At 48.4% G+C, this 21,529-nt stretch overlaps 1 protein-coding gene across 1 annotated transcript in view; it reads left to right on the forward strand.

Moving 5' to 3' along the window:
- Window positions 1–430: 430 nt before the first annotated feature.
- Window positions 431–21,529, forward strand: part of OSBP (oxysterol binding protein) — a 442,669-nt gene continuing 421,570 nt past the window's right edge. The window contains exon 1 of the mRNA XM_086953078.1: window positions 431–730. Within this exon, the coding sequence (XP_086809204.1) occupies window positions 513–730 (218 nt within the window). The 5' untranslated portion in view covers window positions 431–512. The remainder of the gene's footprint in view (window positions 731–21,529) is intronic.

Below are 21,529 nucleotides of genomic sequence, written 5' to 3' on the forward strand. Positions count from 1 at the left end.
GCCACGCCCCTTTCAGAGACTCTCCAGTTTTTTCATCCCACTTAAAGCCCTGGGTAAGATGTTACTTATTGTGTCTTATATTGGGATGCAATGACATAAACAGAAAAATACAAGTCGGGCAGAACACTATGGTAAAAACAGATGTTTTGTTTACGTATTTTTAAGGCGCGCCCTTAATTACATTGGCCCCGCCCCTTTCAGAGACAACCCCCCCAGTTTTTTTCATCCCACCTAGCCCTGGTCTCACACATCATTGTTGTTTGCTTCTGTAGTCTGTCTTTTCTATCTAGCTGGTATATCAAGCGAGTCCTTTCTCTCTGTCATTTTGTTTCCCGATTAATCCTCTACTCACCTCGCAGTCCTCTTTTTGTGGTTGCCTGAGGAGACGCGGCAGTCGCGTGCGTGTCGAAGGGGGTGTGGCCTCACGCGCCCGTCTGACAGGGGCACTTCCGGTTCCGGGTGTCACTCCGTCCGCCGCTCGGTGTCTTACTGGTGATTGACTGTGTGCAGTGATGGCGGACCAGCGGCCCGGGACCGCGGGTTCTGCGGGCAGCATCCCAACACCTCCCCCAGCACCGACACCTCCCGGCGCTCCAGCTGCAGCGGCTCCGGTGCCCGGAGGAACTGGGGGATCTGCCAGGGAGGGATGGCTCTTCAAGTGGACTAACTATATCAAGGGATATCAGCGGCGCTGGTTCGTGCTCAGCAACGGGCTACTTTCTTATTACAGGTAATGCAGACGCACACACCCCTTCAATATTGTGACCATAGTCCCTTAAGACACAGCAGGATCTTAGCAAAGGAGTGCTGTCATGTTACTTTTCCTGCCCTTAACTCAGACCACGCCCCCAAAAGAGTCTTCAGTGACTGCATCCGTAAACAATATTCTTTTACCATAGACAACGTCCCCGTTGCCCAGAGTAACTTCTTGTCAGTGGTCTGCTGTCTTCTTCCTCGTCATTCTCCTCCTCATCTCAACACAGATCGAAATCTCATAACTGCTAAGCAGTGGATAATCAGGTATTCCTTACTACAGGTTATGAAAAGTAGAGGAAGGCAAGTCAGCATATTCATAGGGAGAGCCGAGACCTCAAAAGATTGCTTCTCAAAAATAATGTAAAAATATTATGGACATTTTCAAATTGGTTCCTCTTCGTTCATTAGACTGTGTCACTGCATTGTCATTTGCAGAAATTACCGGTTTAAAGTTGTACTTGGCCCTCCCAGTAAGTACCTTTAAGACACTGTCACGAGTAACTTAAGAGGTGCCAGTGTGTCAAGTTCCCTGTATGTATGACCAATATTGTTATACATGAGCAATATTTCTGTCTAGTAAACAGTACACAAATGTTTTTGTGTAGCACAGAGCCCGTGCTGAATTCTTTTACGGTGCTCTCATACTGAACAATGAATCGAAATGTTATGTTATGTTATTTGTTATTTATATTTTTATAGCGCACAGCTGCCCCAGCAAAGGGGCGTCCTGGCGCTCAGACAGGTACTATAACATAACACACACATAAAAGAGAGGACGGCTACTCAGAAGCGGGGAACAGAAAGGTTTTGATCGCCCGCCTGAAGGTGAACAGATCATTAAGAGCTCGGATGTGCACCGGAAGCGAATTCCACAGCCCTGCTGCAAGCACCCGGAAGGAGCGGCCACCCATTCTACTCAGTTTAAAACGGGGGCAGACTGCCAGATGAAGAGCCTCTGACCTCAGTGATCTCAGAGGGATGTAAGGAGTAAGCAGGTTGGCAAGTGCTGGCGGCGAAGAAAGTTTCATTATTTTAAAGGCCAGACAAAGTTCTTTAAATTTAATCCGTTGTCTGACCGGTAGCCAATGAAGGGCCCGGATGGTACCTGAAATGAGACGAGTAGAAGGAAAAAATTACTTGCCTATGATCAAACTATTTGCTGCAGTGGGGAAGCTGCTTGCACATTTTGCAATGTATCTACTGGGTGAATATCTTCAGATCGATCTCTTTTTTTCACTTAAGGCCAGTGTTTTGTGTTCAATTAATTCTAGACCTAAAATATGTATTCTGTAAAAACAGGTATCTAGTGTCAATTCAACATTAGTGTATAAAATGTAATATGTATATTTGTAAAGTGCACTATCACCCACAACGGTATTCGTAGGTGTGTGTGCTTACTCCTACCTATGGTAGGTTGGTTAATTGAAAAGCCAGGTCTTCAGCTTATTGCGGAATCCAAGAGGAGAGGAAGAGGCTCTAATATGGAGGGGGAGGTATTTTTATGGTTTAAGAACAATGTAAGGGAACGCTTGTCTTCCTGATCTGGTTCTGTGTATGTGTAGGATATTGGTGAGTAGGAGTCCTATGGAGCAGATATGACTGGGTGCTTAGTGGAAGAAGATGCGACTGTTCAGGTAGATGGGACCTTAGTTGTGCAGTGCCTTGAATGTGTGTGAGGAGTTTGAATTGAGCATGTTTGTGTATTAGAAACCAGTGTAGTTATGTGTAGTAGCCATTGCTATCATCATAGAATGCAGAGTGTTGGCTGATATCATTAGGTTCCACGTTGGTGATGATCTAGCCTTTGTCTGTTGAGCCAGATCCTGGAGGAAGATGTTTGTGTGAATGGGGTGCTCTCGATAAAGTACTTAATGTAGCATTCTGCCAGCCTAGGCACTCGCCAATAAGTACACCACACAGAGTAATTTTGCCTGTCTTTTATTCCACTGCGTGTAAGTCAGAACTCCTCCCTCCAACGCTTATGTCACAGTCCTATGTTATAAAGTAGGAACCAAAAGAGTTTCAGCATTCTTTTAATACAAGACACTACATCTCCCACTTTATTAATTAAAAAGTCACAACTTTAAAAAATAGATAAATCAATAAATGCTTAGATGTACAAGCATTTACAATTCCTTAATTAATCGTCGTGTTGCCTGAATCACACATCCTGATCTGGTCACTGAAAACTAGGAACTGGTAGTCGAAGTGTCAGTGATCTGCACAGGTGAGGTGAAATTATAAGCATATACAAAGTCATCAACAATCTGTCTAGACCCAGTTTCTACATTGACATCGACGTTTGGAGAGTAATGGGCCACATGTCGAAAATGAGAGGAATCTCTCGTAAAGGGCTCTGGGTAGTTACCTTGTGTCCTTTGGTATTGGTGATAATAAAGGGTTCAACCTCAAAAGGAGCAGCAGATTTCCTTATTCTGTATTGTCTAGCAAGCACTCGATATTCTCTTGTAAAAGTGATGTGCTTCGCATGACATAATTGGCAGCATATATTTTCGTCTTCTGTTTGTGACCAAATCTGTAGTGTGAATGTCTTACTCATTATTTGATCTGAGGTTGGTCTATTGGGGCAGCTTTGTCGTCATGACTCTTCCAAACATAAGTTTCATGGCAGTCCCCTGTCATTGAGTGAGGGTTTATGTGGTAAGCTCGAATAGTGTTGTTTAAAACAGCTTTGAGGTAGAGCTTCTCCACTGCAGCATGCTAAACAGCTTTCTTTAGAGTACTCCTAAACCATTCTACCAGGCCATTGGCCTTGGGCCAAAGAGGACTGCTTTTTTGATGCTTTATATTGAGGTGATTTAGAAAGTCTTAAATTCTTTCCCAAGCACGATGCAGCAAGTCTGATATGATCGATGGGTGCGGAATGACTTGAGATGAAAGATAGTTGCATCTCTCACAAGTCTTGAATTCTTTTTCGACCCTTTCGTCGTAATACGTAAACCTGACTCTGTGACGGAGAGCTCTTGGTGGTAACTTTTCCTTGATGTCCCTCATGGGTGACATTGATTACTTTTTGTCGTAGACTCTCAGGAGTAACAATTTGAGTACCTCACAGAATGAGGCCATCTTGAGTCACTGAAAGTTTCTCTCACATTTTATAACTTCAAAATCTCATTATCATTAGTGAAAGGTCTGGAATGCTGGTTCTGCAATCGATGAGCAATATGGTCTTTTATTCTTGACATTCCACTATCTTATCTCCTGGCAGTGACAATTTGTTCATAGGACATGGCAGCGGGTGTTCTCGATTTCACAATAAAATTGGTGTACGCCTTTGTTGTCTTAGATGGCGTACCATTGCATTGTAATGACACTCTTGAAAAAGACAAACAGTAGAGGTTGGTGGGTGCACAACTAAGTAAATTGATGTATTTGAGACAACAATTCCAAAGTTCAGGGTGCTCTCCAAGGGTGGTGTTGTCCGTCTAAACACCAAACAAATATCACTAGAGTTGTGTATGCAGATGACTGCAGGTACATCCCCTAAGGAGGCACACCAGGGGTGATCAAATAATATGATTCAATGTTCTTTTGAAGGTGTTATTTATTTTTCATAACTTTCTTCATTTGGTTTCAGCAATTTTATACTGATATTAGCAACATATCAGAAGACAGCGTACATTAGTAGATATAAGCTTATGAACTCTTTCTCCAATGCATTTCGGGCGGAGGTGCCCTTGGTCACGGAGAGCTGTAGAGGAAGGTAAGGTAGACGAGTGTCAGGGAGCGGTAATCAAGTGGCGTGTGGGGAAATTACTCGTGCTAAAAGTGTGGGGACTGGGTCATCATATAATTTAAAGTGCTCGGTACTAGAGTGGAGGTTTAGGGTATGTGAAAGGAATGTTAACGTTGGTGAATTAAAATAATAGGTTACAGCGAACGCATAAATGGTTATTTAATGCTTACACAAACACTTACTTCATGGTAACGCGTAGCGCGCAAGGACGCTATCTGCCGGCTTGTCGGATCGCTGTCTCGAGTGCTCGTGTTTGGGGTTGGTGAATATGTTAATGAAAAGTGAAGTTGGACTATTATATCGGTAGACTCATGTGTAGATTAATGGTCTTGAGGAGAAACGCGGTGGCCATCTTGGAATGGGTGAAGTTAACGGGGGATTAATATGGGGTGCATGCGGTTGTGTGAGTAGGAGGCTAGGGAGGGTGCGGGAGCACGGTAAAACAGTTATTCAAAGTATAATGTACATTTCACAGATAACTAAATTCAATGTAGTCATTGAGCCCATGAGGCTTCAGTGTCTGTAGTAAATAAATCCATTCAAGTTCTCTTTGTAACAGCAGTTTGTTGTTGTCAAATCCTTCATTCTTGGGTATGATTTCCAAGACGATGAATTTCAATTGAGCGATGTTGTGGCGAGCATCAATAAAGTGCATGGCAACGTTGGACTTCTCCATTTTCAACCTTATGTTGGACTTGTGCTCGTTAAGGCGAGTTTTTTTATTTTGCGTTCAGTTTTGCCAACATATAACTTGCCACAAGGACATTTCAGAGCATAAATCAAGTTCGAGGAGTCACAGGTAGCGTCGACTTGGAGTTTGATGTTGTTACCCTTCATAGGGTGTTGTATACTATTGCCTTTGATGACATTGTTGCAATGATTACAGTTTAAACAAGGTTGGGTTCCACGATGATGTTTAGATGTGTCAGTAGGCCTAGCTAGAATCTCTTTGATATTTCTGCTCCTAGTATGAGCGAATATGGGTGGTTTTTCGAAGATGCCCCGAAAATCAGGTTCATTCTGCAATATGGGCCAGTGTTGGCAAAACTGAACGCAAAATAAAAACTCGCCTTAACGAGCACAAGTCCAACATAAGGTTGAAAATGGAGAAGTCCAACGTTGCCATGCACTTTATTGATGCTCGCCACAACATCGCTCAATTGAAATTCATCGTCTTGGAAATCATACCCAAGAATGAAGGATTTGACAACAACAAACTGCTGTTACAAAGAGAACTTGAATGGATTTATTTACTACAGACACTGAAGCCTCATGGGCTCAATGACCGCATTGAATTTAGTTATTATCTGTGAAATGTACATTATACTTTGAATAACTGTTTTACCGTTCTCCCGCACCCTCCCTAGCCTCCTACTCACACAACCGCATGCACCCCATATTAATCCCCCGTTAACTTCACCCATTCCAAGATGGCCACCGCGTTTCTCCTCAAGACCATTAATCTACACATGAGTCTACCGATGTAATAGTCCAACGTCACTTTTCATTAACATATTCACCAACCCCAAACACGAGCACTCGAGACAGCGAACCGACAAGCCGGCAGATAGTTTCCTTGCGCGCTACGCGTTACCATGAAGTAAGTGTTTGTGTAAGCATTAAATAACCATTTATGCGTTCGCTGTAACCTATTATTTTAATTCACCAACGTTAACATTCCTTTCACATACCCTAAACCTCCACTCTAGTACCGAGCACTTTATATTATATGATGACCCAGTCCCCACACTTTTAGCACAAGTAATTTCCCCACACGCCACTTGATTACCGCTCCCTGACACTCGTCTACCTTACCTTCCTCTACAGCTCTCCGTGACCAAGGGCACCTCCGCCCGAAATGCATTGGAGAAAGAGTTCATAAGCTTATATCTACTAATGTACGCTGTCTTCTGATATGTTGCTAATATCAGTATAAAATTGCTGAAACCAAATGAAGAAAGTTATGAAAAATAAATAACACCTTCAAAAGAACATTGAATCATATTATTTGATCACCCCTGGTGTGCCTCCTTAGGGGATGCACCTGCAGTCATCTGCATACACAACTCTAGTGACTCTTGAAAAAGAATCATCCTGATTCTGGTCTTTCCCTGGACGATGAATAATCATATAGTTGTATTCTTGTAACCGCAAACTCCAACGTTCAGTTAGAGGAGGCATTTGGCGTTTGGATTGCCAAATATTGTCAACAGTGCTTGATGATCAGTCTCTACAGTGAAAGGCTTTCCATTCAAGAAAACATGGAAATATTCACAAGTCCAGACCACTGCCAAGTTTCTGTCTCAAGTTGCGAGTAGGCACAATCTGTTTGTGACAGGCTCTTACTGGCATATGCCACTATATGTCTCCGGGCATTTGGCTGTCTGCTGTGCAAGGATTGCACTGAACCCGGCAGGGCTAGCGGCAACTACAACCTCTTTAATCAGTTTGAGATCAAAGTAGGCCATTTCAGTGGCACTCTCAATGGCTTGCCTGATGTGTTGGAAGCTCTTGTCACACTTAACGTGACTAATGAAAAGATAACGTTTTCTGTTAGTTTTCGTTATGGTGCACTGACTGTAGCAAATACTTCTATGTATCTCGAACAGTCATTGGCCAGTCCAAGAAAGGACCGTACCTTAGATATATCTTGTGCAGGATTTGCAGTGGATAATACTTGCTCTTTTGCTGGGTCAGGTTTCATACCCCATCATAAAAAAGCTGGCCAGAGAAATTCAAGCTTTTTTTGTGGAATTCACATTTGTCAGCATTTATAGTTAAGCCTGCATCGGACATACTTCCATGAGAGTTTTGTTATGTTCTTTCTGTGTGGCTTCGAAAACTAATTTCATACTATAGTTAAGTACATTTACCATTGGCTTATTGTATGTCTAATAACGTCTTAGAAAGGTTCTGCAGCAGAGGAGTCTCCAAAACTCAGTCACTTATGGTGAAGCAGACCAATATGCGTAGAAAAGGTTGTCATGTACTCAGATTTTTATTCAAGTTCCAATTGGTGATATACTTTATTTAGGTTCAGTCGAGAGAAGAACTTTGCTTCATTCAGTTGAGTTATCATATCAGCAGTGTGCGAAACAGGATTTTTCTCGCAATTGCCTTGCTTGCCTGACGCATGTCAACGCATATGTGTATAGCTTCTTCACTTTCTCTTTTGGGCGCTACTACCATGGGAAAAACCCATAGTGTCGGACCAATGGAGTGTTCAATGATGTCCTGTTTAAGTAACAAATTAAGTTCCTTTTCAACAGTGCCTGTGTCTTTGAGCAACAGGATGTAACTTAACAGGGTAACTTTACTTTAATTGTTGTCCTAGCCCATGAAACCTGTGGTGCGAACTCACCCGCGGACCGTGTGGCAATTGACCTGCTGCCACGTCAAGATTCCAACATCCAGACTCCTGGTCCTGGACCCTTGCAGCGTTGCTCCCGCCGCACTCTTAATACCCAAATCCCTGACGCTGAGTCCACGCTCGGGCCCTCAGGTTGGGCGATCCCATTTAAATTGAGTTCTACTTGGTAAGGTAACATTGAACTCTGATAAGGTAAAATCACCTTTGCGGCAGCTCCAATGATGCTTGAAGGTGCAAGGGAAGTTATCGATGCAGCCTGACCCTAATTTGGCGGCTGTTTGACGGGATACTGCAAACGCCTAAACCTTCGCCTAGTGAGTCTTGCGTAGATTTAAACATCTTAACACTGACTTTTAAAGTGGTGACTGCTGGGGGACACATAACATTCTCATGTACAACTGTTTTATCACCCAACATCCTCTCACAGCGTGCGGCCTGACCCTAATGTGGTGGCCAAGTTCACTCGTATTTGCAGCCTGTTTTGCCCCGTTCCGGTGCCCATTGCAATTTAATGCCACCCGAGTCAGTCTCCAACCGTTGTAAACTCAACCTATCCACCAGATAGCCAGCTATGTCTGAGGATCTTTACTGCCATTTGTTTAGGTGACACAGCATTGTTGGTCATATAGTTACTTCTGCAAGCCAAATCAGAGGGAGTAGCCTAATCTAGATGGCCGTAGGAGCTTAGAGCTCCGGATCACGACCGCGCAATACAACATGAATCTTGGGTGGTCAATCAAATGCCGAACACATGATTCCACAGATATACAGCAGATGCGCTTTGGAGACTGGGAATGGGGAGCAGAGGGTGGCCTCTAGTGATTACAATGGGAGCTTGGAGGACTTCCTGGCGCCTAGTTTGGTCCCATGTAATAATGGGGACCCACCGAACATCAAGGTCAGAATTCCCTTGCCTGATGGCTGCCACAGTGGTCCCTACCATGTTGTGCTATTACTCTAGGACAAAAACCGTACATCGAACTGACCTTCACCTATCCCCCATCAAGATGTAGAACCTGCTGAAATTACCTTCAACCGCGGAGATCTAGCTAACTGGCCGATGCCCGGTGGAGCTACCTGATAGCTATAGAGGAGATGGGTTGTGAACTTCCCCCTCGACCTTCACCTACCCAGCAGGACTTTGGACAGTCTTTACTTGGTCTCTCCGTCGTACCTCCCTCTCACCGCTTTACCCTATCCCCCTTCCCCTCTACGCTCCTTGCATCTCATCTTCTATGCTCTTTAAATGTTTTTCTGTGGAGACCTAGCCATTTGGCCGATGCCCGGTGGAGTTACTGGATAGCTATAGAGGAGATGGGCTGTGGACTTCCCCCTCGCTCTTCACATACCCAGCCGGGCCTTGTGCAGACTTTCCTTTCGTCTCTCTGTCGTATCTCCAGCCTACCCCTTTTATCCTATTCCTTACCCTTCTTTCACTCCATTTCCTAGTCTTCTATGCTCCTTAAATGTTTTTGCCTGTAACTAATGTGATTGTAACTGAATTAACTCTGTAACATTGTTGAATCGTATGTAAAGCGCTCTGATACCCTCGGGTCTAGGCAGCGCTATATAAAACTCGTTAAGTAAAATAAAATAAATACCTGAGTAGGTGCGTGTACCACATTTTTCATGTATTGCATTGTGGCTACAAAGGTTCCATAACTCTTTAAGGGTGTCAATCAATCAATCAGTCATTTGTTAAGCACACTACATACCCGCGAGGGTCTCTAGGCGCTGGGGGGGGGGGGGAGGTGGAGGCCGCTACTGATCGAACACCCAGGTCTTTAGTATACTCCTGAACGTCAGAAGGTCTTGGGTCTGTCGTAGGCTCAGTGGCAGGGTGTCCATGTCTTGGTGGCGAGTTGGGAGAAGGATCTCCCGCAGGTGGTTGTTCTTCGGATGCGCGGGACAGTGGCAAGTGAGGGGTCAGCGGAGCGTAGCTGGTTGTTAGGGGTGTAGAAGGAGAGCCGTCTGTTGAGGTAGGCTGGGCCGGTTTTGTGGAGTGCCTTGTGTGCGTGGATGAGGAGCTTGAAGGATATCCTCCGGATGTCAAAGCAGACCATGTGTATACTTTTGTTTGTGACTTTGTAAGTTCTGGTAACGGAGATGGTTCCTAATACTTCTCCTCAGGCTTGATATTTATTAACGCACCAATGTCAATTATGATTGGTATTGACCACCCATTTATTTTTAGTTCTCTTCAGACAGTGTTTTGAACGTGTTTGGTGCTTCACTATGTCGATCTTTCTTAACTTTTAGTTTTTTCTCACATTTGACCAGTCCCACATGTGCACTCATTTCTGAGGTAAACGTAGACCTAACACAATTATCATTGTCACGGGAAACTGAGACTGAGGAACTCTTTGTCAAAGATTTAGATGATTATCGACTTTGTTTGTGTGGCCACTTTGCCTTGTGGAGCGCATCGAAGTCCCTGAGGTAGGTGTCACCTAATTTGTCTTCACGCGGTGACACACTTACTTTTCTCTGTTCACTGCAAGTTATCCCGAAATGTTTCATTTTACCACAGCCGAGGCATGTTTGTCCAATGGCGGGACATTTTTCCTTGTGTGAAAATGAGGATCTACATCTGTTATAGATTTTCTTTTTCTGTGAAGACATCGCTTAGTGTCCCTCAGCCTTGTACCTTGGCTTACTTTTCATGCTTATGACTGATGAACTTTGGGCGCCTCCTTTCTCCATGTCAGTCGCTTGCCGATCAGCACACTCTTCAATGCAAGCAGCTTTGAGGGCTTTTTTTTTTAAACTCATAGTTTCCTTCAGCATTTTTCGTTGAAAGGAATCTGATAGACATCCGTTGATTATTTTGATACGGGTAGCTTCCTCAGTATTAAATTAATTGAATTTACAATGCTTCAAGAACATCCCATCTCTCGCGAAAAACTCATCAATGGTCTCATTTAGTCTCAGGCGCTCTTGACTAAATATGTATCTTTCGCAATCCACATTTGGCACCGGATTAAACTTGACATTTAAGGCTGTTTTGTTCGTACCTCATTTCACCTTTTTGTGGTATCTTTTTCATGGCTTCTTTCACTTCTTCATCCACCATGTTCCTGATATACTTTATAATCTTTTTCATCTATCGCATCTATGAAATCTTCAAAAGTCTCTGTTCATGCCTTGATATTGTGTTTTTTGGCAGTATCAAATGCAGTTGGCGGTTTTAAGAATGTAGCAGCTGTAGACAACTCCTCTCTCCCCCTTACTGGGGATAGTGGCCCACTGACATTTGAAGATTTATAAGGTACATGGGTCATCTGCATTGATTGCACCATGTGACTTATCCCCCCATCATACTCCACTTTTTTCTCCCCCCTCCGTTCCCCCTCTCCCCTACCCACTGTAATGCGTATTCTGCTCCAAACTGTGCACAGGTTAGGTGATTTTGTTCTCAATAAAGAATTAAAACTAAAAAAAAAAACTATTCAACGGGTACTGTTGGACTTGGCTGTTTTGGCAGGTTCACCCCTAAACTTTTTAATTTCAAATATGTTTTATTGATTTTAAGAGCAACAATAGGCACTACAGTACGAAGGAAATGCATCAGTTATAGAAGGCAGTCGATACAGATAAGTATGTCTTCTCTACAGAGCAAATAGCAAGTTAGGTTCGATTGCCACAATAAGGGTATAAGCCCGAGGCTGCAAATGTCAAGTGTAGTGAGATAACAAAACAGTGGGAACCAAAACCAGAGCTCCCCTCCCATTCCCAGCTCCCCCCCACCCTACCCAGTGTGCCGGACTCGTGAAACAATCACCGATGCATTCACAGAATAAGTATCGCAGTTATCCATGGGATCATGAAGGATCATGTGTAGGCTCTGTGAGTCGCAGCAAGCGAAGGTACCTGGGGCATGTGATCTCGTTAAATTCTTTGGACAGGAGGGAAAGCAGCGGGAGCCAGACCTTCTGATATGCAGTCGTGGAATGTGTGAGCGTAGCCTGGATACCTTCCATCCCCAAGGTGAACCAGATTTTGTGCAGCCATCCCGTGTGAGTGGGCCTGGTAGTCGAGCCCCAGAGGGACAGTACATGTTGTGTTGCAGCTTGCATGGCGATCCCCATTTGATGACCTCTGGGGGACTTTAGGGGAAAGTTGAGTGCGTTAGGTAAGCCTAAAATGGTGTAAGCTGAATCTGGGGATTTCGGTATCAAAGGTGGAGTCAATGTAATCCAGGACCGCCTTCCAATAGTCCTGGACTTCACAGCATTCCCAGAGGAGGTGAGTCAAGGTACCCCTTTCCCCACAACCCCTCCAGCACAGCGCGCTACGTATCGGGTTATCCTTGTTGAGCCGGACCGGAGTGAGATGCCAGTACATGGCCAACTTCGTCGCTGCTTCCCTAACTGCGGTGTTGCGAGTGGTGTGAGAGGCTCTATAATATACATAGCTCCATTCCTTGGGTGATAGGGCCCTCCCCAGTTCCGCCTCCCAGCGTTTCTGGCCCGCTGTCTTGCCCGAGATGGCTGGGGGCGTGAGCATTTTGTAGAGGTCTGAGATAAGATGCCTATCCAAGTCTTTTGTCACCAGCCACTTCTCAAAGTCAGTCATAGGTCTACCAACTAGGGGGGCGATGTCCGGGTGCGTGAGCCAATGTTGAAGTTGGAAGTACTGAAATAAGTGGGGTGAGACAAGGTTATAGCCCTGAATTATGTCCGAGAGGGGGAGAAAGCCCTGTAGGTCAAAAAGGTGGCCGGCAGAGAGGCAGGTGATACCTCGCCATTGCGGAAATGCATGTGGGACAGTGCCTGGTGGAAACTCCGGGTTGTCCAAGAGAGGGGTAATTGGTGAGGGGAAGGTTGTCAACCCCCGTTTGACAGCAACCGTGTTCCAGACCTGCATGACGGTGCGAGTGATGGGGGATCGCAAGAGGTAGCTTGGCCGATGCTGCCGGGGGAGGAATGGAATTTTCCAAAGGGATGTCTGGGCCATCGCCCTGTCCCGAAAAGCGATGGTTATTTCAGATTTCGGCCTAAACCACTCCACCAGGTACCGGAGTTGTGAGGCCTGGAAATACTGCAAAAGGTTGGGGATCCCAAGGCCCCCTTCGTCTGCGTTCCTGTATGCTAGTCGTTTATGTAAGCGTGCTCATTTACCTTCCCAGATAAAGTGGTGGAAGGCGGCTTGTAGACGCGCAATGGTGCCAGCCAGAGGGAACATCGGAAGGGTCTGAAAAATGTACAGAATTTTGGGCAGAGCTGACATCTTCACTGCCGCGACACGTCCCAGGAGGGAAAGGGGTTGTTTGGACCAACGCGCGAGGTCGGTTCGAATTTGGGAGGTTAGGGTTGCATAGTTGAGAGCTACCGTCGACTCTGTAGACGAGGTAAGAGTAACGCCCAAGTACGGGAGCTGTGCGGTCGACAATAAACCTCCCCCGTAAGCGGGTGTGTCTGCCCGTGGTTGGGCATATTTGCCCAGTGGCAGTATGAGGGATTTCCCCCTGTTGATTTTGAAGCTGGAGACAGTTCCAAAAGACTCTAACTCTGCCAGGAAGGCGGGAACAGAGCAGTCCGGACGGTCCAGAGCGGCTATGATGTAGTCGGCATAAAGGCCGATCGCATGAGGCTCCCGGCCAAAGGTAATGCCATGGATAGCAGGGTTGTCGTGAATCTTTTACACAAGGGGCTTTACGTACAGGGCGAACAGGAGAGGCGAGAGGGGGCACCCCTACCTTGTGCCGCGCTGGATCTCAAAAGGGCACGAACGCAGGCCGCCTAGGCGGACCCGTGCTTGAGGACGTTGGTAGCAACTCGCGATCCAGGACTGAAAGCGGTCCCCTAACCGAAAGCGCCGTAGGACTCGTTGTAGATAGGTCCAGTCGACCCAGTCGAACGCTTTCTCAGCGTCGACAGCCAGCAATGCAGAGTCTGCGTTTTGGAAATAAGCCTTGTCAATCAAATGGAGTATCCGTTTAGTGTTGTTGCTGCATTGGCGATTCGGAACGAAGCCCGATTGGTCGGGTTCCAAGATCCCGGGCAAACATGGACCAAGACGCGCCGCTAGGACACCCGTAAAGAGTTTTAGGTCCAGGTTAAGTAAAGATGTAGGGCGGAACACAGAGCTTTGTGTGGGTTTCTTACCCGGTTTAGGCAGCACCACTATCTCGGCTGCAACCATATCTGGGGGGATGGAACTCGGGCCCTCGAAGGAATTGAAGAGCCGAGTGAGGACAGGAGCCAAAAGCTGGCTGAGGGTTTTGTAAAATCCGGCTGAGAAGCCGCCAGGCCCCGAGGATTTGAGAGGGCGAAGGCGAGAGATAGCAGCGAGCACCTCATCCAGGCGGATCTGGGCATCTTGAGCGCATTAGCTTGAGATAGCTCCGTGATCTCTGCCGATTCCAGATAGGCGTCAACGTCTTCCGACGATACAGAATCAGCTTTATATAAAGAGGCGTAGAAGGTCTGGAATGCCTCCGCAACTTAGTTCCCCCTAGTGATATTTAAACCAGAGTCGTCCGTTAGGCTGGAGATTTTGGAACGTTGAGTTTTCGCCTTCAGGGCGCTAGCAAGTAGGCAGCCAGTTTTGTTCCCCCCAACGTAATAGGTATGACGGAGGCGAATAGTGGCGAATTCCGCCCTGTCTGTATCTAGGCTAGCTAACTGGGCTCTGGTGGCCTTCAGCTGTCTCCAGACCCGCAGAGCACCGGTGCAGCTATGAACCCTCTCCAGTTCAGAGACCTGAGCAGCGAGTTCATCCCACTTTGCTTTGCGAACCTTAGCCTCTGCTGCCGCAATCGCAATAAGTTTGCCGTGGGCCACCGCTTTCAAGGCCCCCAAAGGGCCGACACCGATGTCTCAGGGGTATCATTAATAGCCAGATACTCAGTGAGACACGCATGAAGCTGCTTGGTGACGTCCGGTTGTTGTAAGAGGGTTTCGCGCAATCGCCACGAACCAGGGGGCGGGTGGATTTTGGGACCTGGAGTGTCAACTCAACCGCGTCATGGTCAGACAGGGCCGCTGGTACAATGTTCACGTCACTGAGGGTAGCAAGGAGTTCAGAGGAACCCAAGTAGTGGTCCAGCCTGGCATATGTGCGATGTACGTGGGAGTAAAACGTGAAGTGCGGTGTGTTAGGATGTGTAGCCCTCCATAGATCTACCAGGCCCCTCTCATGTAGCCATTCCTTACCGGTGGCTGTAATGGCGCTGGTGTCCCCATAGCGGTGCCCCGACCTGTCCATATTTGTGTCCATCACTAGATTGAGGTCCCCCCCAATGAGCAAGAGGGAAGTAGAGGAGTAAAGTGATTTGGAGATGGTGCCCTTTAAAAAGGCTTCCTGACCCGAATTTGGGGCGTAGAGGGAGACAATCGTGAAACGCTGGCCTCCCACTAAAAAGGTGTATGCTAACAGCCTGCCCTTGATCTCCCCCAACTTATCTCCCACGCTGCCCCGGAAGCGCCTGGACACCAGTATAGCCACCCCTGCCGTTTTTTAGGTCTCGCCTGTCGATGCGCATGCGCATCGAGCAAGCGAGACTATAGGGGCTCATCCACTCTTTATCTAACTGCAAGGAATCGTGGCGATTCCTTGCAGTGCCCGTGACTTTTAAGGTCAATGCGCATGCGCATTAAGCTTATGCGCATGCGCATTGACCTTAAAAGTCACGGGCGCGTGCACGTCCGTGTTTGTTTACCCTTGCCTACTCTCTCTCTCCCCTCTCCGCCCCCTCCCCTTCCCGCCGTCTCGCATTTCTCCTCCCCCCTCCCCTCTCTTCCCTCCGTCTTCCTGCCGTGTCGCACCTCTCCCCTCTCCGCCCCCTCCCCTGCCCGCCCCCTCCCCTGCCCGCCGTGTTACGTGCTCGCCCAGTTCCACCCCCTTCACCCGCTCCCTCTTGTTTATTACTATTGTCATTCGCCATCACGTGTCGTCGTGAATTTGGCCCCTTTTCCACGTTTCAAGGCCTCTTTTATGAAGAGCACACCTGCAGAGACAGGCCTGTGTGTGGCTACCCTGTGCAGGTAACATGAGCTCGTACACCACAAGCGATGCAGATGAGTTTCCCAGGCCAGAAATGCTGCCTTGTTGATAAAGAAAAACCCACAACAATAGCCAGGTTTCCTGTCAGTCATCTCGGCCAGACAAAAACTCTCGGTTTCGCGGTATCTTTCTCTCTATTCTCAGACTCCCGTGCGCTCACGCGATCTCCCGACCTGCCCTTGGGCTACGGGAGATCCCAATTCAAAGTGCGGGCCTGGTCTCTTTCACGCCTGGTTTATGAAGCCTCCCATTCTCTGCTTCCCAGCGGCCCTTGCTGTATCGAGCCCCGCGGAGGGCTGCAGGAGCAGCGCATCGACAGGGGATTGTAAGGGCACTCAGGGGGCTTCTGAATAGTTCATGTTACCTGCGGCCTGGTTGCATTCAAGGTTAGAGGGTCAGGGTTGGTGTGTAGCGCACTCCCTGCAGTTATACTCGTTGCTGCCCACATGCAGGTTTCGGCAGCCCGCCCATCTCATGAAACATTAAGGGCTGCTGCAGTCATACGAGCTGCACAGTGATGAGGAAACGCAATTACACTTTTATAACGACCTAATATGCGTCTAAAGCAGGATGCGTTTTTATATAGTGCTTACTAACCCTGAAGACGCCTTGACGTGGGCCTCTTTTTTTGAAGGCTCCAGGTGTTTAAAAGATGTTGACGTTTCGGCAGGTAATAATAATGCTTTTAATCCGTGTGGTTCACTTTTGCATGGTATTTCTTACCAGTCAACAGTGGCCCTCACTCCGCCGTGTCGCATTTCTCCTCCCCCCTCCCCTTATCAGCCTTCGCTCCGTCTGTTCCCTCTCCCCGCTCCGCCCCCTCCCCTGCCCTAAGCTACCATGTTTGCCACCTGCCTAACATCAACATTTTTTACTAATTGAAAGTCTAGTCTACCTTGTGCTTAACAATATTAATTACTATCAGGCAAACACTGGTTCCGCACACAAATTTAATCTAATACACTGATGTGGCTGATCAATGCCTACCTCAACACCATACTAAATTGTCGTCGAGTCGAATCAGGTAGGCAGGCTGACTTGCTGCGATGTTACTTTGTTAGTGAGCTGCCTGCTATGGCAGCAATGGAAAAAAAAAATGTGCGCGCGTTCTCGCACAGCCTACTTCTACCCTACCAAAAACCAGCCCAAAAACAGCGTCTTCCAGTCTGCTCACCAACAGCAAGTGCTTAAGACTGCTGCCGCACGCACTGCAGTACCGCCATTAACAGTACATAAAAATGCTAATTTTGTAAATGTCTTCAATCTGTGGCCGAAGCTCAGGGCAGTACCGTCATTAACAGTACATAAATAATGGTAATCATGTGAATGTCTCCAATGTGGCGGCAAAGCTCAGGGCGAGTTAAATTGTTTGAAGTTTGAAATGCAAATTTTGAAAAGCCAGAAAATTGAAAGCAAGAGTGAAAAACTTGTAATTACAAAAACAACAAACGCTACGTACTGCTTCTGCACTTACGCTGAACTGCGCATAATCTCGCAGTGTTTAAAGAAATATATTTCACGAAGTAAAAACTCTGTAAATTCGGTCTCTGCTTACATATAAGCTCAAAAAACAGTGTTTTCAAACCCGCCCACCAAAAACAAATGCCTAAGGCTGCCGCAGCACGTACTGCAGTACTAGCATTAACAATACATAAATGCTGCTGTTTATGTGAATGTTTTCAATCTGAGGGCGTGGCTCAAATTAAGTTAACTGTTAGTTCAATCCCCGCTTTCATATGAACTGAAAAATTGGTTGCAAGAATATGTACAGGAAATATATTATTTAATTAATAGTGCTGTACAGTAGTGCCATTAACAGTTAAATGAATAATGCTGATGATATGAATCTCCTCCATCTGGGGCAGAGTTCAAGGCCAGTTAAGTGTTCGTGTTCAACACTGAAGCACTTTTACCGCCAGTGCTAATTAACTTACTCATGACTGCACATGGCATGTGAACCATACAATGCAACTGCATCATTAAATAATGGTACATGCACAGCGTGCATAGTGCATGTAGCACAGCAAATGCATGTACAATGAAAGTCAGTGCAAACACATGTGCACTCCCCGCTCCGCCCCCTCCCCTGCCCTAAGCTACCATGTTTGCCACCTGCCTAACATCAACATTTTTTACTAATTGAAAGTCAACCCCTCACTCACCCTCACTCTCACTCATCCTCACTCACCCTCAACCCCTCACTCACCCTCAACCCCTCGACCTCACTCACCCTCAACCCCTCACCCCCACTCACCCTCACCCTCACTCACCCTCAACCCCTCACCCTCACTCACCCTCACCCTCACTCACCCTCAACCCCTCACCCTCACTCACCCTCAACCCCTCCCCCTCGACCCCTCCCCCTCAACCCCTCACCCTCACTCACCCTCCCTCACCCTCAACCCCTCACCCTCAAACCCTCACTCACCCTCAACCCCTCACCCTCAACCCCTCACTCACCCTCCACCCCTCACCCTCACTCACCCTCACTCACCCTCAACCCCTCACCCTCACTCACTCACCCTCAACCCCTCACCCTCAACCCCTCACTCACCCTCACTCAGCCTCAACTACTCACCCTCACTCACCCAAAACCCCTCACCCTCACTCACCCTCAACACCTCACTCACCCTCACCCTCACCCTCACTCACCTTCACTCACCCTCAACACCTCACCCTCAACCTCAACCCCTCACCCTCACTCACCCTCACTCACCCTCACTCACCCTCAACCCCTCACCCTCACTCACCCTCACTCACCCTCACCCTCACTCACCCTCACCCTCACACAGTGCAATAGTTCTCAGACCATTTCAGTTAGAGCTTTTAGAAATGTTTATGGCTTTTTTTATTTGTAATACTTTAGCATTGGCTACAGGAAACAAAAATGCTAAACATTTACAAAAAAACCCCATAAACAATTCTAAAAGCACTAACTCTAATGGTGCGAGACCTATTGCATTTCCAATGCTTGTTGCTGGGAGAGATGATAAAACTGCTGGGGAAAGGCACGTGAGCGCATCCTGCATCCTGTGCCAGTCTTTAGGCAGGAGATAGGTTTCCTGTAGTAAACAAATGTCGGCCCCTGAGTTCTCAGGGTACAAGATCACGGCCCTTCTTTTAACAGGATTGTTCAGGCCCTTTACATTGAGGGTTAATACCTTCAAGCTGGAGTCCATCACAGGAGGTAAGGATCTGTGATCTGTGATCTGTGCGCTATGTGGATGCAATTCCATTGTCGGATCCGATGAGGGCGCAATGAGCATCCCAGTCCCACAAAACCCCCTGGCACACTGGTTCCCTCCCACAATCTCATTTCCAACCCCAGCCCCAACTTCGCCCGAACAGGCCCTCCCCTCCTCCCGAATCTCCACACCAGCCGTCAGGAAGCTCGGGGGGGGGGGGGCTGGGGGGGCAGGGGGGCTATGGGGGGGGCGGGGGGTTGGGGTGGGGGGGATTGGAAGGGTGGGATTATCTAGGCCCGTGGAGCCCAAGCGTGTCTGTAGTCTGTGGCGCTGCTGGTCCCCAATTCCGCCATCACGATCGCGGGGCCCTCGGTAGGGAGCAGGGAGGTAGGTCGCCGATTCAAGAGTGGCTTGCACTTCGCCTCTCGTCTTCCGGTCAAGGGGTAGCAACTACAACGCGGGGCCTGCTGGTGAGCCGGCACTCTAGGCTCGCCCCAGTGGTGCCCATGGCAAGTACAAGGATCGCTCCCGGGTGGCAGCGTCCCACGCCCACGGCTGGCGCGGTCCCCCAAACGGGCCCCGGCCCTTTAGATGTGTAGGAGCGAGTGGTGTCTTGGCAGTCGGTGAGTTTGGTGCTGGTGTGTTCAAGTATCCGGCCCACCACCACTCCGCTGGTCATGACTAGGCCCAACGCCGGGGGCTCGATCATGCCCCCGAGCTGTGCATCCCCAGCCACCCCGCTCACCTCGATCTTCGCTATCTCTCAGCCGCCTCTGGTGGTCCCAGGAGCCCCGCGGTGTCCAACCGGTAGCCCCTATCCGCTGGAGGGCGCAGGTTCCGGAGCCTCCACTGGCCCGTCGACCCCAGGCAACTCCGCTGTTGGCCAATGGCCCCGCTGCGCCCACTGCAGTGTCCAGGCTAGCATCCCCGGGTCCACACCCCTGCCGCTCCCGCTCCAACGTAGCAGGCAGGAGCGACATTGGGGCCTCAGCGCTTTCCGGGTTCCGTTCGTCCGCTCGGGGCGCACGCCGGTAGGGCAGCAGCGAGGGCCTCTGCAGGATCTTCCTTACAGGCCCGAAGCCAGGGCCTCATTTTTCACAACTCCTGGTCGCTAACTCCCCACACCACCGGGAGCGCGACGGAAGCAGTGTCACGTGTCCAGCACCGCTTCTCCACCTCGGGCACAGTGCGATAGGGCAGCGGTATGGGTCCGAACGACCCCAGGAGGGACCAGGTTGGTGTCGGAGGCCGGATCAGAGCTGATTACTACATCGGGCTGGCCGCCATTTTTTCAGTCGCAGCCTCTCTCCGCAAGCACAGTTCTGGGCTCCAGCGGTCCAGCCAGCCTACTCCGGGGGCAACCACTGAACGTGCTCACCAGTTGACCAAGGCACCAGGGGTTTGGGGGGTCAATAATGCAGTTTAAGGGCTGTAGGAAGGATCGGGGCAGGGAGCCACTGAAGCCTGAGTCCGATCAGGTCGCCATCTTGGCCACGCCCCACCCCTAAACCTTTTGCCTTTACTGTAACCTGGTGTTGGTGGTTTTAGGCCTATGGGGACTTTAGCACTGTGGTCCAGTGTAAAGTGCGTGCGCTGTCTGTGTACGTGTGGTGAGATTTGTCTGCCCTCCCATAGGAATGCATTGGGGATTCCCTGATCAGTGTGTGTCAGTGTAATTCATGGTATGAGAGGGGCAGAGTGGTCGAGTTTAGTATGTATGTAATTGTGAGAATGAATGCTGCGCAATGGTGTGCGCAGATTTTGTTATGACTATGGCAGAAATGCCACTTCTAGAAGTTGGCATTTCTGTGTGCTATGTATCTGCCTGCTTGATGTGAATTGCATGTCTGGCTTGTGAGTGACGGGGGCTGGGAGGTGTGTGTGGCTCCAGGAGGGGCAGGGTGAGTCAGCGCTAGGCTGAATGGGACATCTACTTTTTGAGTAGTGGGAGGAGAAGTTCCTGGGCACTGAATAGGATGGTGCCTGCCCTAGTGAATGCTGTCTGTGCCCCCCCTGTGGTGTGTCTGATGACGAGCCCCCACCTGACAAAGGGGAAGACGAGCTTGCAAAACAAAGTTCTCCAATTCCCCACTGAACCAGTTGCATCTGGTTCCCCCATGCCCTGCACTTCAGACAAAAGATTTGGTAGTATAAGTATAGGGGCTGTGACCCCGTGAAAGTGTTCAGTTCTTGGTCGTGTGCTGTCCCTGACTTCGGGGCGTGCTGCTGCTGGGGCCCAGGAGGAACCGCCTTGGGGGCTTGCCTCGCTGCTGGAGGGCCCTGTGTGCTGACCCTGTGTGCTTAATGGGGCCCAGCCATGCCCCATTAAGCCTGAAGGACTTTTTGCACCCCCTGAGCGCTATACTTTTATTTGCTGGTGCCCCAGAGAGGTGGACTCAAGCCTTGCTAAAGAAAAAGGAGCACGAGGGCTCCGCAGCACTGAACTGCGAGATG

This window comes from Lissotriton vulgaris, chromosome 1_2 (genome assembly GCF_964263255.1).
Source record: "Lissotriton vulgaris chromosome 1_2, aLisVul1.2, whole genome shotgun sequence".
Taxonomy (NCBI): Eukaryota; Metazoa; Chordata; class Amphibia; order Caudata; family Salamandridae; genus Lissotriton; species Lissotriton vulgaris.